General features: G+C 40.6%; 1 protein-coding gene across 1 annotated transcript; it reads right to left on the minus strand.

Moving 5' to 3' along the window:
- Window positions 1–379: 379 nt before the first annotated feature.
- On the minus strand, window positions 380–13,750 carry farsa (phenylalanyl-tRNA synthetase subunit alpha). Its single transcript, XM_017705654.2, has 13 exons — window positions 13,546–13,750; window positions 12,851–12,988; window positions 11,165–11,263; window positions 10,945–11,063; window positions 7,118–7,210; window positions 5,369–5,497; window positions 5,004–5,119; window positions 4,063–4,147; window positions 3,866–3,965; window positions 3,574–3,742; window positions 3,258–3,335; window positions 2,542–2,656; window positions 380–1,079 (listed from the first exon to the last, which is right to left on the minus strand). The coding sequence occupies exons 1-13, from the start codon at window positions 13,690–13,692 to the stop codon at window positions 974–976; spliced, it is 1,494 nt and encodes a 497-aa protein (XP_017561143.1). The 5' UTR covers window positions 13,693–13,750; the 3' UTR covers window positions 380–973.
- Between the last annotated feature and the right edge of the window lie 2,752 nt (window positions 13,751–16,502).

The raw sequence follows: 16,502 nt of genomic DNA on the forward strand, positions 1-16,502 counted from the left end.
CAACACTTGCCGGCTTTGCTGGCGACCAGTCACGCTGGTTTTTCTAGCAGGGGAGAGAGATGTCCAGCAAAGGCCAGTCTTTTAAAATGCAAAGTGCTCAAACAGCAATACAGCAGAGAACTAATGTGTGACAGGCCAATTTATCCATAAACCAAAACTGTGTACATTTCTTTTTTCAGGAAATAATGTAAATATACCAAGCATTTATGCTGCTAATGTGATGAAAGCTCTTGGCCAGCAAAAATCACTTTTTTATGCATTTTCATTTTATCACTTATAATTTCCCCAGGAAATGTAGCTCCTGTTACACTCTGTAGATGAGCAAACCAGATTTAAAATGCACAACAGCATTAAAATAAAATCAAGGGTCACCAACCACTGATCATTTCAATTATTTAATTTATCATTTCTACAGTCAGAATAATTCCCTTTAAGATGGTTCAGTTGCATTTTGAGTTGTGAAGATAAGCCGGAAGGAAAACGTTTTCTGTGATACACGACAGCAGAAGAACATTAAATATAATGGCTTGGTCAGTAATAAATGAAACAGACTGCTGAAAGTCCCAACCGATAGGTTTGAACTAAACTAGTGAGTTGTAACACTAGCTCAGAAAACACGCAGATCTTTTGATTCGAACAGTCCACCTGTATTAGGATAAAATGACTATTTTATAGCCGCCAGTTCCAGCTAACCAGAAGCATGCCGTAACAATAGAAATACACCATCCTGCATAAAAAGACAAGCATCCACCTCCACATTTTCTCTCAACTCTACTGTCTGACCCTTTATCACTGAGACATGGACAGAGCACAGAGTAGAGTGTGCGTTATTGGAGATTCTTACATGGAGCATAACAATGTGGACCAATCCAGAATGCTTTGACAAATCCGTGAGGTCTGAAAATGAAAGGGTCCTGATGGGACAGGCTTATTTTTGGCTGGTAGCCTGCCTTTAAGGGTCTCTGAGTACAACTTAAGAGTCCAGGCGGCACACTGGACTGTCATAAACCATCTGCAGGTTCACTTTGTGCCCCACTAGCTCACGGATGTTGTTGATGCCATACTTGATCATGGTGGGCCTGTGGGAGAAAGAAAGAGTGTAGATTTCATTAAAAATGACCCTAAAAGTCAGAGACCACCCTTCATTTATTTAATTTCCAGTCAATTCATGTTTCAGGAGGCATACTTTTTCACTTGCATAAGGAAGTAGAAAGTCAAAGGAAAATGTCAAAAACGAGTTGGAGCTGGAGTTAAAAGATGCAGAGTAAATGGGACTCCTAAAGACCTGATGGACTGACCACCCCAGAGTCCAGACCTCAGCATCACTGAATGTGTTTGGAATTACTCAGATTGGGAGAAGCAGGAACTGCAACGAAGTGTGGAAGAAAAAGCCTCCAGATTTCTTTAAAAATATATAAATAAATAAATAAATAAATAAATAAAAATAAACCCTGAAAGCAAGCCTCCCAAAAAGCTATATCATAGCTGTAATAACGGCAAAGGCTAGCTGTACCATTTATTTATATGCACACACACACACACACACACACACACACACACACACGTTGAGGCTGTGTAATTCTCTGTTGGCTATACATATGAATAACTTGTACTTCATGGCCGTTTTGACTGAAGAAAAGAAAAAAAAAAAAAAAACGAAAGGTGGTTTATGATTTTTTGCCTTCACGAACCTGCTGAGGTCTCAAAGAAATGGCTTATAAATTATTGGGCAAGAAATAGAGTCAAAAACAGACACAACAGTAACTTTGCATGTCCATATATGTCAAATCAATCACTACACTTAGCCTTTTAGAGTACTCCCCCCACCCCATCGCTGCAAATGAAAAAAAAAAAAAAAAAGTTTGCTACAGCTTTAAAGTAACTCCTAATCTACTGTAGGTCAAACAAATAAATTAAGTAAGTAATATGTCCTGGATTATATTCTTATCATTTAAGTCAGCTATAAGCAAACATAATCCCAGCCTAAAGTATTTCAAAAAGTAGGGCAAACAGTAGGAATGTTTGGGGCTGTGTGGACACATGCACAGCTGGAAGGAACCAGATGTGATCCAGACCCTTGCCCGGCTGGCAGACACAGGCAGAAGCAATACTAGCACAGGGCAAGCACAAGGTCACTGGAGGGACTGCGTCCTGTTTGAAAAGTGTCAAAATTCAATGAGGCAGCTAAATAACCTCAAGGCTCATAATTTGACTTGCACACTGTAAAAATAATAATTACATACAGTAATGCACGGGTTTCATAATCAATCACAAGGTTGACGTGGTTTGTCACCCATGCAGCTTCAACAAAAACATGTTTTCCATGGTCTCGCTGAGTCAAAGACACGTACTGCACAAAATCCACGAACCAAGCAAAACATAACCATAGAGGGCTAACTAGCTGGCGTCACACAGATATTTTTACTATTTACTTTGTGCTCCCTTGAACTTTAAAACTGCAGGACTGATGTAGAGAATCAATGAAGCAATGAACTCAGTTACAGCAATACCAATGGTTGCCAGAGCTGGACATCCACTTACCGCTCTAAGGACAGCCCCCAGGCAATGACAGACACTTCCTCTGGCAAACCCATAGGCAGCAGCATTTCAGGCCTGAAAACCCCAGAGTTACCGACCTCCACCCATTTCTTCAGCCCTAAGAGTGCATGAACCCAATGGGAGAACAATAGGAGGAAGAATGAACAAGTAAAAGAGGTGATTATGAGATCAAGACTCAATTTGATTTTTAATATAAGTGAAAGATGTAATCACATACTATTAGTGTTATATATACATACTATATAAGAGTGTATGTATGTGTGTGATTTTATATATATAAAAAAAAATCACACACATACACACATACATACATACATACATACATACATACATACATACATACATACATACATACATACATACACACAGGACAGATAGATGTTTAGATTTGATATTTTAGTATTTGAAATCTTTACTATGATGTGTTCATTTTACTTGAGAAAAGGGGAAAGTTTAAGTGACGCTGGGCTGCTGTGATAAAACTAATTTTTTTTTTTACTAATTTTACTGTATTTTTAGTCCACTACAAATACTGCTCTTTTCTCATAATGCTAATCTAGGTGGATCTAAAACCATCTTTTATTTTACATTTTATGAATGTTTATGAATCAGCAGCTTTTATGCACACGAAAAAAAAAATCTGATATTTACCCACCACAAAGCCCACATCAGTGTCCTCTACTTCCACTTGTGCTTACCTTCATGATAACTGAACACTTCCATGCTGGGTTCAGTGTAAGGGTTGTAAGCAGGCTTGAAGCGCAATTTAGTGATTCCTGAAAAAAAAAGTAATACTAATAATAAACAACTTTGCGCAGCATCATTTGAACACAAGTATACAGCTTCAATGTGCTTCATTATGCTGAATAAAAAGCTTGGGACCTGACAGCTTACCTAAAAGCCAACACTGCAGCTAAACAAGTTGATGGACAGACTGATAGAATTCTATGAATTTCTCCTTGATATTTAATGTGCAGCCAACTGGAGAGAATAAGGAAGGAGAGGAAACCTCACCCAGTTTAGTAAAGAACTGGTGTAGAACCCCCATTAGGTCGCCCAGGGTAAGGCCATAGTCAGCCACCACACCCTCTATTTGATGAAACTCAGCCAGGTGAGTGGCGTCCAGGGTCTCATTGCGGAACACTCGGTCAATAGAGAAGTACTTCACTGGTGTAAACTTTTCCTGAATGAGGAGGCAGACAAATCAACATCTAAACTTCCCATCATGGCACAAGCGTTTTAATAAGCTGTGGTGCAATTCCATGAACAGACGAGCCTAAGCATAAGACAGAGTGTATGTGATTACCTGCTGTGCTAGTTTGTAGAGCATACGTGCGCTCACAGCTGTGGTGTGTGTGCGGAGGATGTTCTTCTGAGCTTCTTCAATCTTCCAGTCATACTTGTATCTGAACCAGACAAAGAAAGAGTAAATATGTGTGTTCTACTAAAGACTGTTTATTCTTTGGTCTGTGTGTGTGTGTGTGTGTGTAGCAAGCAGCTTACCCCTGTGACCCAAAACCTCCTTCAGAGTGGACCTTTTTCACCCTTTCCAGGTAGTCTGGGGGAAACTCATGAGCCAGTGCTGGATCTGAAACACGAGACAAAGTTTAACACCTCAAACAAGTATCGAATTAGCAAGTTATCAATTAGCAAATTAGGGGTGGCTGATATTTTTTAATCCTTAACGCAATACAACTTTCTGTGATAAACACACTGTCTAGGTCTCTGATGTCAGATCATGTTACCCAACATGCAGAGTGAGAGCGATGTAATTACATTGGCGGAGCGCAGCGCTACAAGCCAAACAAGTGTTTCCCTGTGCTGGGATTGAACCCTGCTCTCCTGCTCTCTATAGAGCAAGTTAGCATTCAGCTAAACAGCCAACCACAAAACACACATGCACAGCTCAAAAGCTTTTCTGCCCTGAAATACTAGCCAGTAAAATACCTTATACAAAGACCATTCTCACTCTCAGTGTTGTGTGAAGCGGTGATAGCAACTATATTTTTTAGGAATTACATTTCTTGTTTTTCTAGACTTAAAAAACAAAATAAAAAATAATATTAATTTGTTTTTGTGCCCTTATCGAAAAAGCTATTTAGGTAACGTTGACTGTTTTTCAGTCTTACATTGTACAATAATGTGCTGCAGTTCTGAAATAAGCACCTACTGATATTTCATTATATTAGTTTATTATATGTGGTGAAATGGTGGTGCAATTATTTTTGTTATCTGCTTAAAGGAGAGGTTAGATTTCTGTTTATGTGGCAAAAACACCCTAGTCAGAGGTACGTTATTTTACTCAAAATTTATCACTACTTATATCATTACCATGATATCCAGGTTTTTATTAAATATTACATTTTATGTCCATGTTATGCAGCCCTATAACAAATCCTCATCGTCATTATTTAAACACAGTCAAAGAGGTTGAGGTTTCTTACCGGACAGAAAGAAAGTGTCGTGCTGGTCTCTAGCCGGATGCTGCTGGGGTTGGAAAAGAGAGTCAAAGTTCCAGAAAGAGCTCTCGATAAAGTTATTGGTGGGCATCTCGGTGAACCTACAACAGGAGGCACACAGCAATTCTCTATGAGATTTCATGAATGTCAAAAAAGACCACAATAAATAAATCAGACACAACTGACGACTTGAACAGAGCTGCATTTACTGCTGAAAATTCCAGTTCTCAAATTAACTGGAGTGGGAAAAAAATTCCTTGTTTGAAGGACTGTTTTTGGGCTTCACTGCATGCATCAGAAGATAAACGGTGCAAAATGAATGAGAGCTGCGAGAGGTAAAAGGAACTGACCCCATCTCCAAGAAGATCTGTCTGAACTGTGTCCGCACCTTCATCAGAGGGTGCAGGTGGCCAGAGTCTGGAGCCACACCCATCGCCTCAAAGTTATAGGGCTTAAACTTCTTCTCCCTCCAGCTTCCACTGCAACAAATAAATATATTTATACACGTGTCAGACCTGAATTTCAGTTAAACCTTTAACACTGCTTCACGTACAACCAAGAGCAGCAGCTCCCACACAGAGAGTCTTACTTCACGCTTATGGGCGGCGCCCGTGAGCTCGTATTAGATCAGGTTTGAGCAACAGCTGCAATCAAAAGCTGCCAAATGGTCTGTCGTGACATTAGAACTGGCGGTGTCTTTTTAATTTGACAAGTTAATGACCCAATCCAGCCCATCACGTTTTGGAACAGGCTGGCCTGGACACATCCATGGTCAGCCCTGTACAGTGGCATACTGGGTAAAGTTGAGTTCAGGGCAACGTCCAGCCAGGACAAACATGATGAGTCTGCAATTAGCCTAAATGTGAACGGACAATGAGCAGGTGTTTGTGGAAAAAACAGATGAGTGAGATCCGAGTGAGATCCAAGTGAGAACCACTTTCACAAAGGACATAAAAACAAATGTAAAAGAATAAACAAGTAAACAAATAAATAAATAAGCAATTACATTAATTTTTCTAAATTTCTACATAATTAATGGTTAAAATGTAAACAGTGTCATTTACAGTGCTGTGATGTGAAATATGCCATTCTAGAGAAACGCAAGAGTCAGAATTGAATAAGAACTAAACATTTTTATTACATGAAATGGTTACAAATGCATTCCTTGATCATGAAATCTTTGACTTAAAATATATTTTTTTTTAATGGGGAAGATACAAAAAGGGTGCTGTAAGGCAAAAATGGTCTCCAACGAAATGTATTTATTTTACCATTATAAATATTATATATAAAATCCTAAAAACATGTTTAAGTTCATTGCTCATTTTGGATTGCATTGGGCTGGAGGTTAGTGAATCGGCCCTGTGAACGGAAGGTTGCCGGTTCGATCCCCTTGGCTGACAGTCCATGACTGAAGTGCCCTTGAGCAAGACACCTAACCCCCCCAATTGCTCCCCGGGTGCCGTGGATAGGGCTGCCTACTGCTCCGGTCAAGTGTGTGTGTTCACTAGTGTGCATGTATGTAGGTGTTTCACTGCACAGATGGGTTAAATGCAGAGGTCTGATTTCACAGTGTGAACACAGACAAATGGTTCTAGATTCTAATTCTCAAACAGCTATGCCTGCACCAAAGACATCATGGACCCTATTACCAGTATCCTAAAGAAATCCGGATGATTTCTCTATAATTCATTGTTCTATAACACACTAGTTTGAATTATACCAAATGTTTTTTTCCCTTTCAATACTGCTATTATCAAACAATGGTCAGCTACTCTGCTCAGTCCAGCATAGAACATCTTCAAATGACTTAGCAGTGCACCAAACAGCAAAATGCAAAGACACTGAGGACAATACAAGCATCATTGAGTAATGAAGTTCATTCATGACTTCACATCACAACAGGGCTAAGCAGGGTAAGGGATTGATATAATATGGGTGGTTAGTTTGTATTAAATTCTATGAAAATTAATTTCCATTAATCTGATGACATCCCCCGTTTAAAAAGTAATCAGCAGAAAGGGTCTCATACTATCATAACAGCCTTGAACATTGTGGTGTAACGGGACCTTGTGAGTGCACGTGAGGTGGCGGCTCACCTGGCGATCATCTCTGGAGTCAGTTCTGTCTCCTGTTTGGTGATGGTGGTGCTGAAGTTGCTGCCCTTGGTGATCCAGTAGGACTTAACTGTACTGAAATCAACAAACAGGAAACATCACAAACATTTACCCTGAAACCTGAAGCTGATTTCAATCAGTGTTTTCCTAAAAATTTCCAATAAGCTTACTACGGAGAAACTTGCTCACGCACTGTCCTATTGGTGGAAATTGGTGAGACTCCCATCGCAATGAGCACACATTTTCTGCCTAGATGAAGCTCATTTGGTTTTCCAACGTCAAATATCCACCTAAGAGTATGTTTAGGAAATTTTAAAGCTCCTGAAGTCTTTCCGTCATCCTATTTAAGACATTCAGAATACCTACCGAAGGTGTATGTAAAAACCTGAGGTTTATTAAGTCACAATAAGTTACAGTACAAAAGTCAGAGATAACCCTTGATTTACTTAATTTCCACACAAAATGGAAAATTTACAAAACAACTACAAATAATATAATTCTTAAATACTTCTGTGTCCATTCTGGCTTTTATCCCAGCTCCGATTCTTTTCGGTTGACGTGCTTTCAGTTTTATAAAGAAACCTCCAGGGATATTTTTCACACCTCCCAAGTTTAGTCTTAGAACTTAGCGGCATTTTCCTCTTCTCATAATCCAAGTAAACACATTCAGTGATGTTGAGATCTGGACTCTGGGGTGGTCAGAACACCAGCAGCTTCTTACATTTACATTTATGGCATTTGGCAGACGCTGTGTCCAGAGCGACTTACAGTTTGATCATTTTACACAGGTAGGCGAAGGCGGTGTTAGGAGTCTTGCCCAAGGACTCTTATTGGTATAGTGTAGGGTGCTTACACAGGTGGGCATTGAACCCCAGTCTACAGCGTAGAAGGCAGAGGTGTTACCCACTACACTATCCAACCACACTTCTCTGAGTTGACTTGCAAATTTGGCTTCTTTCACAGAACAAAGATGGGCAGAAACAGCTGTGAATGTTTTCAGATCTGAAGCAAGAGTGGAGCTTGATTTTCTAAGACTTTCAAAGATAAAAGCTTCAAGTGCTGTTAACTTGATGGTGTCAGTTCAGATGGTCTACTTACTTGCATGGTTTCTCAGGAGTCCCATTTTCTCTGCATCTTCTAATAATTTTTGAACTCCAGTTTTGGAAACTCCTGTTTTTTCATTTATTATATTCTTCCTTATGCAAGTGGATTATTTTATATTTAATCCCCTCTGAAAAATCTCCTGATAAAGAACAACTCATGAACACTTGATGGCCGTTTTAACTGGAAATTAAATAAATGAAGGGTGGTCTCTGGCTTTTGCACAGTACTGCATCTGAACTCTATATGGAACCTATGAGATCATCAACATTAGAGTCAATCCTCAAAGAGTTCAGAACATGATAAAAACAGGAAAACCCAAATGGTTCCAATAAACATCAGAAAATGTCCTGCTAAGCCTCCTAATCCTAAAATTGCACATCAGACAGCGCATACAAAGCTCAATCCTCATTCCTTTGAGAGGGGTTTAGCTCAAAGACAGAGCACTGATGTAAGACAGTGATCAGTTATCATGTGAACAAACTGGATCTACAGAGCAATCGGCTAGGCTACATGTCTGAACCCTTGCGACCCCTAATGTGCACGATGCCACATCCATTTGTGATATTAAAAAATGATTCACTAATGCTGGCCAAAGCTCCTCGGCTGGAGCCCAGCCATTCAGGCCACACCTACACACACACAATAGCATTTACTAAGGCCAGAAGGGCTGGACTATCTCTACTCTGCTTTTCATAATGAATATAAACATTGCTGCTCTCTTAAAGCTAAAGAAAATCACACTAGAAATAAGGATGCGTGCAGCAGCCACAGAATCAAGCGGCTAAGCTAAAGCACAGTGCAACCCATTTGTAAATTGCTGCAAAGGTTAAAAAGTACATATGACATAACACGTTTTTTTTTTGTAGTACATTAAATCTCATTTGTATTTATCTTAATGCCACTTGATCCAAATGACTTGGCTATTGCTGAAATCTCTCCTAGCTTAATGCAGCGAACGCTTATATATATCATTTCTGTTTGACAAAATATTTATAAATGTGACTTTACATTCTGAGTGGTCCAGACTGGTCATACAAGTCATGTACAACAAGCATGCTGGTCTCTACAGCTAGACACCTTAAATTTTCAGCTATGCACTGTACGTACTTTTACTTTATTATATTTCAAAACATTATTGACATTTCATTAATATTCATTTAAATTGCCTACTGAGGTTATTGCTTAGTACTAACAACAAAAGCAACGTCAACAGCAGCATCTCTTACTTAAAACAACTTAAACCTGCCATTCCAATTAACTGTGATTCAATTATTTCTTGTGGGGTTTTTGTTTTTATTTTTCTAGGATCTCAATACTTAATGAATGACACGTCTATACAAAAGGAGGTGTCTATAGCATTATATGACATTCTGGGGGGGCATCTATTGTGCAAATTCACAAATAAACATGCTCCTTTGTAAACAGGTGGCATTCAAATTGTCCATGGACATTATTTAGGCCAGTTTTCTGATTTTTTTTTTAAGCCTTTGCTGAACATGATGTGACCCACACAAACAAAAACTGAAATGCACAGAATTGTGCAGACGCTTTCAACTGAACTGCATGTGTGGATTTTGTACTAAAAAAAGAATGAGTGCCATTTAAGCTAGCATTTAGTGCCATCTGCTGGCCCTAGGATGTAAAAACATAGCACCGATAAAGTAAAACATGACCCTCTCAGTACTACACTCCTTTGCAATCAGATCCCAAATGCATAAACTTTCCATAATAATCACCACAGCCTCTGGAAATGTCCATGGTTTATTTAATAATATGAAGAAGTGGCAATACATCCAATGGTTTTGATGTAATTTTGCTTTAGGTAAGAGGTGCATAGCTCTGGAGGGCCGGTGTCCTGCTCAGTTTGGTAATGACCCTCGCAGTTCCCCTTCTGAAACACACCTGACTCAACTCACAATTCCACTTAACTCTGTTAATTGCAAGTTTAAGTGGCTGTGTTCGAGTAGGAGAACCACCAAACTGTAATACACTCGAAAATTATATATATTATCTACTTTAAAATGTTACTGCCAACACAACTGTGTTAAGTAGTTAAGATACTTGATTATGTACTTCACAACTTCAAGTAAACTACACTAAAATTATCTGAGCACATTGGAATTAACATTACTTATTATCTATTAAGTATTACCCAAAAATAAATGTTGGATTTCTTTAAAAATGCCATGTCAAGTCATCCCATGCAACTGTTTAAAAGTAGCTTTTAAGACTGAGTGATATGCACGAATTTTCTGTTCTTTTCAACTTAATTTATTAGGTTTAGGTTATTTCATTGAATTATTTCTTTGCTACTGAGCTGCTGCAGAATCATGCTCAGCAGGTTCATTGGGAACTTACAGCTAACAAAAACTTGGCTAGACTTAACTGCAGAGCAGAGCTGAACGTAGCCCAGGGGTAAAAACAACACAAAATTATGAACTAAATCTGAGAACTCACTTAATTTCACTGAAACAACTCGATTGACTCGGTTTCTCTGACTTGCGATAAGTAATATAAATTAAACCGACTAAAACCAACAACGGAGCGAGTTTTTTCCCCCAACTTAGACACCAATCCTCCAAGACCAGAGATGAGCACCTCTGTTTTACACAATGATCCTGAAGGCTCCCTGAAAACATTTCTATTAAAGATGTTGGTTTAAAAGCTACAATAACCAGCTGTAAAACAACAAATGCACTTCTTACACTTCTGTGAGCAGTTTTCGCTTCTTCAGCTCGTTCTTCTCCTTCTCCTCCAGCTGAGAAGACTGGCCTTTCTTCACCTGCTGCAGCTTCTCCCTCACAGCGTCCTCAATGCTGTCCACCTGCAGGACAGCAACAGAAAAACACGGGCAAAAGCGTCTCAACGACCATAAGAATAAGACTCTTCAATTTACTTGAACTGTACATTAATACAGAAACCCACCGTTCTGAAAACACGAGGTCCTCCTTCATGACCTTTATCCAGACGAATCCATTTGTTGGACATAGCCTTACTGAAGCCCACTTTACCACTGGGAAGTTTCTAGAGGACAAGAAGCACATTTAAGTTACAAGTACTTAAAGGAGGACTCCAGCCTAGAACTATCATTAAATACCCCATTATCTAGTACTCTGAGGCGCAGCACGGTGTTTCTCAGCCTTTCCTCAGTTTGACAGAGTTCATGTTTTATACCCTCCTTCAGTGTTCCCTCACTACAGTACCCAGCATGCATTGCGGAAATGTATTTGACACCACTGGGACCTCCCTCACCACTATGGAGCCCCTAAGGGGCCGTGGCTTAAATAAAATAAAATAAAATAAATAAATAAATACATACATACATACATAAATAAATAAAGGTAATGACCTTGTGTTCCCCCGCAAGTGTTTTGCATTACAATGCAACGGTTTGCATTCGTTTGCAGAAGCTGTGCTTTGCTTAAGCTCAGAAATGTAGCAGCTCACTGAATTTTACTGTGATCTTGGATTGAAATATAAAGACAGTGTCGCTTCTCAAAATCAAACATGATTGTGATGTTAGTGAGCGCAAACAAACGGAGATCGAGTGTCCTCGTACAGTAAAAGCTACATTTACAGAGACTGTAGAGAGCACCTGATGAATAAACTCAGCATAGACGGGTGTAGATGGAAAAACAGCTTTTAAAGTTAGCCATGTTAAAAACAAAGCTCTAATGTAGGCAATGTGGTGGGGCACCTCTGGTCCTACATATGCTTGCTGTCTGATAAGCATATATTTTGTGAGAGAACGTGATGTCATTAACTTTTTTTTTTAAACTACGGCCCCTTAGGGGCTTCTGTACCACACTGAGCTTATCACGGTCATCGCCAGTATTTAAAGAACAAACGACTGCATGTTTCATTGGAAAGAGAACATAATCAGTCCTGCTTAACTGAATTTAGTGCAGTGCAATATGTAAAATGATTAAATAATAATCATTATATTCAAAAATTTGAATGTGGCACTACTGGCATATTTTGTCTCTGTCAAAATACTGTGATGCGTATAGTGTATTATAACAATGTTTGAGTATTCTGATATTATTTCCTCCATATCATCCAGCCTTATACTGCAGCATCACTGTTGGAGAAGGTGAAATAGGCACATTTACAACAGATGTAGCAATGTTTCATTTTTAAATTTTGTCTTGTTATTAATATAAAACATGCAAACATTGTTTACTTTTTGAATGGATTCTTTGATAAGATTGCTTCTAAACTGTACTTCCTTAAGAACATTTCAGAGGTTTTTAAACCAGGACCTTGAATCCAGTTTCCAGTCCTGGATTTGGTGATTGCTGGTAGGTACAACACTAGGTGTCTAATAAGTTACATCAATAGTTTGATCACAAAATTTGGAACCAAAACTAGATTCAAGGTCCTGATTTGAAGCCCTCTGATATATAAATGCAATATGGGAACTTTTACTTCAGCATGCATTACGAATTGAATTGTACCAATATACTTCGCAGATGTGGGAATCTGAGGGTGAAAAAGGCTGAATGCTCCCCAGACTTTTCAGAATCATGGTCAAGTGAACCTAGACAGCCCAGGTAAAGGAGCCAACTGCAAATGTCACAAATGCTTAAACACGTTTTTCCCCTTTCTCACCATGAGCTCGCTCTGGGGCAGACCCTCTTCTGGGATGGCTTTAAAAACTCTGGCCTCATGGCTTCCCTGCTCAAGTATCTCATTTCCCTCTCCAGTCACCTCCCAGTGCTTGGAGGATCGCTGTGTCGCCTCTATAACCTGTAGATATCAGATAAAGAGATAAGCTGGATGCAAGTGGCAGGTTACTGCGGTCACAAAACATAACAGTACACAAGCATTCGCTACTCCCATCCCTCCTCCACAGGGTGGAACTGGTGCATTCAAACACAAGAGCATCCGTGAGCTCATTCTGATGCTCGGCCTGCACTTCAGAAAGTTGGATTGACCACCTCTACATGCCTAGATGCAGTGGGTTGCGGCCATGTGATTGGCTGATTAGCTATTTGTGGTGAATGTATATAACATACGACGTCACTCTCTCATACTGACGCCGCTGGAGATGACTTGTAAATCTGCTTAAAATACAAACCGCCGTCATTCATTGAGCAGCAAACACTTTTCACAGTTGGCACAGTTAACGCCGGGTGACACATACCCAGTGTCCAGTATCCCTCGCGTCCAAAGCGCACACTGCCCATGGTTTAATGAGTAAAAGCTCGTGGATCATATTTGCGCCGCTGTTGCATCAGTCCAGCAGGAGCGAGGGCACTCCGGTTAGCCTAGCATCTCCCTTCAGAGCCGGAGGGAAAACTCACCTCTCCAAGCGCCTGCAGGCTCTTCACCGCCCCGACCACCACTTGGTGGTCCACGCTGAGACCGCCTGCCACATCCTGACTGTCAACGCCGCCGTCTACCTTCTCCACAAGCCGCAAAACCGACTCCAACAGCCCGCTGTCCGCCATGCCCTGCGACGCTCGCCTAGCTGAAAGAAAGCAGAAGTGACGTCTGCGGCGCTGACTACCGTAAACACCACTGTAGAGGGGCAACGACGACCGCGGTCAGTTACCGTAAGTTTCTACTCTACCAACATCCAGAGAAGAGCGACGCTGCCATGTGATACCCAGTAATAGCAAAGCTAGTATTCTGATACCAGTACTTCTGTTTGTAGGGTGGGGCAGCAGAATTCTTGAATTATTATGCTATTAAACACACTGACATGTATACTGACTAGTGGTACAGAGCTCTGAGGTGACAGTGATTGTTTTGTAAATAAATAAATGAATTGATTCTAGAACCATTTGTCACTGTGTTTTGCACGCTGTGGAATTAGACCTCTGCATTTAACCCATTCGTGCAGTGAAACACCCACATACATGCACACTAGGGGGCAGTGAGCACACCTGCCCGGAGCAGTGGCCAGCCCTATCCACGGCACCCGGGGAGCAATTGGGGGTTAGGTGCCTTGCTCAAGAGTACCTCAGTTATGGACTGTCAGCAGAGGGGATCGAACCGGCAACCTTCCGGTCACAGGGGTGCTTCCCTAACCTCCAGCCCACAACTGCCCTAAAAAAATAAAAAATGCGGTAAACCAGCGTGTGATGGCGCATACAGGCGATGCCGGACAGTAGGCCACGCATGAGCATTAACACAAACGAATATATTGAGACCACAATTTACAATATTGTAAAGATGGGGAAAACACTGCAGTTTAAAGGATAATGCTCTTTTATTGAGCAGGTAGCAAAAACCACCACTCAGTGCCAACTGATTCCCCTTAGGAAGTTGCTTCCAACCACATAATTTTCCTTTATAGTGGGAACTTACCCAACTACCCCACAACACAACACGGAACAGGTGGGCCAACATTGCTGCATCTGTAGCGTCCACAGCAACAAGTTAAGAATATAGTAAAGTCTCTATCCTACCGATTTGCATGGCCACGCCCCCCGCAGCCCTACAGCAGCACATCACTGGCAGGACGCCACAAGGAGGCCACAAATACTGTGAAAACGAAATATAAGAAACTTAACTTGTGGCCTCAATATATTAATTCGTGGCCACGCCTTACAGTCACAATGTCAGGAGCTCATGTCTCTGTATGTGTGATGAGCAGAGGGCAGGAGCTAAAGTATTCCAAACTTTATATGCCACTATAATTTTCTCACTCTTTCAGCACCAAAGACTCGGTTCAAGAACAGAGACACACAGTGTCACTTAAGCAAAGGAATCACTTTTATTTTTATTCATTTATTTTTTAGCAATAAAAAAACGACTTGAGTGACCTCTGAAGTTGTGTCATCACACCCGCATGAGGAAAGCTGATTCTCTGTGGGGAGAATGGACAGCGTTTTAGGTAAGCGCTCCTCTCGTGCCCTGTAGCAAACTAAAATGCTCCAAAACTGGTACATTTTCCCTCTGAATTACAAGGTCATCGAGGAAGCGAAATACAAGCATTGCTACATGTGAGCTGCAGTGCACTGAACCAGAGAAGTTTTCTCAAACGCTAGAGGGCGCTCCCGAGTGAGTCCAAAATGAATGGGTTGATATGGAGCATTTGAGCAAAATCAGTTTATAAATGCTTAACCATTTTTAATGTAAAAGAATGCGATCATTTCCTGAGCAGTGAATATCATAAAACATTTTAACGCCGCTGTTATATTTTTAAGAGCTTTTAAACTCGAGCTATAAGAGTTTAAAACGGCGCCTCATGTACGCTCATGACGTCAGTGAGCGTTAACAGCCAATGAGCTGCTTGGCTCGCCCGTCAATCATCACGCTCTAGCAGTAAAGCCCGCCTCCGGCTGCCCGAAACTGTAGAAAAAAGGAAACATATCGGTGAGTTTCCTTTTTTTGTGAAACACATCCTTTTACTTTCTATTTAAGAAACTAAAGAAAATGAAAAGAAACGTTCTGGGCGAGTGATTAGAAACTATTTTAACTTTTCGTTTTTAGCCGTTGAGCTCCATTCACTCCCATTCATTGAGGGCTCACTCGCGGGCGCCCTCTGCTGTTCAGCCGGTCTGTTTTGGAAATAACGGGAGGAATAGGGAGTGGCCCAGGCTCCTCATTAACCGGCTCTGACTGAACTGCCATCAGAAGACGGGCAATTTCAGCAAAAATACTCCACAAACTTTGACAAACACGGTAGACGAGATGCATTGGCACTAACCTACAGCGAGTAGCTGGATAGACCAAGGTAACCTTTGCTTGACGCATGTACGTAGCATAAGCCGTATTTCAACGGATGGTCCACCAAAGTAATTCAGAGGATCCGGCGTCATTCTGTGGGAAAAGGCATGCAGGGTTAAGACAAAATATATCTTGTTTGCAACAGGGAACGATGGTCATTTAATATAAATTGATTTAAAAAAAAAAAAAAAAAAAAAAAATTGTCCCATAGAAAAATCTGCTGACCACAAGTGATGCCCAAGCTCAGAGGCCTATGGCCCCCTCGTGGAGTATCCTTTGCCCGCTAAATGTGTCAAGCCACGTCCATGAGGCACTGTGTCTAAAAAGATAAAATCAGTTTTATACTAAAAGCATTTATTTTACTGCAAAGATCAATTCTTTACATTTAGTATTGGAAGTATTGTCCCAAGAGTTGACAAGTCAGTAGGTTTTGTGGCAGATTTACACTTGGTATGAATCGAGAGGACTTGCAAATTTGAATCTTAATATCTGTCCAGAAACACTGGTTTCCCTTTAGAGTCCTCAGTTTCTTCCTTCTTTCTGCCGGTCAAACCCAGATTACACAAATATTGAAAACCGCAGT

This window comes from Pygocentrus nattereri, chromosome 14, assembly GCF_015220715.1.
Source record: "Pygocentrus nattereri isolate fPygNat1 chromosome 14, fPygNat1.pri, whole genome shotgun sequence".
Lineage (NCBI taxonomy): Eukaryota > Metazoa > Chordata > Actinopteri > Characiformes > Serrasalmidae > Pygocentrus > Pygocentrus nattereri.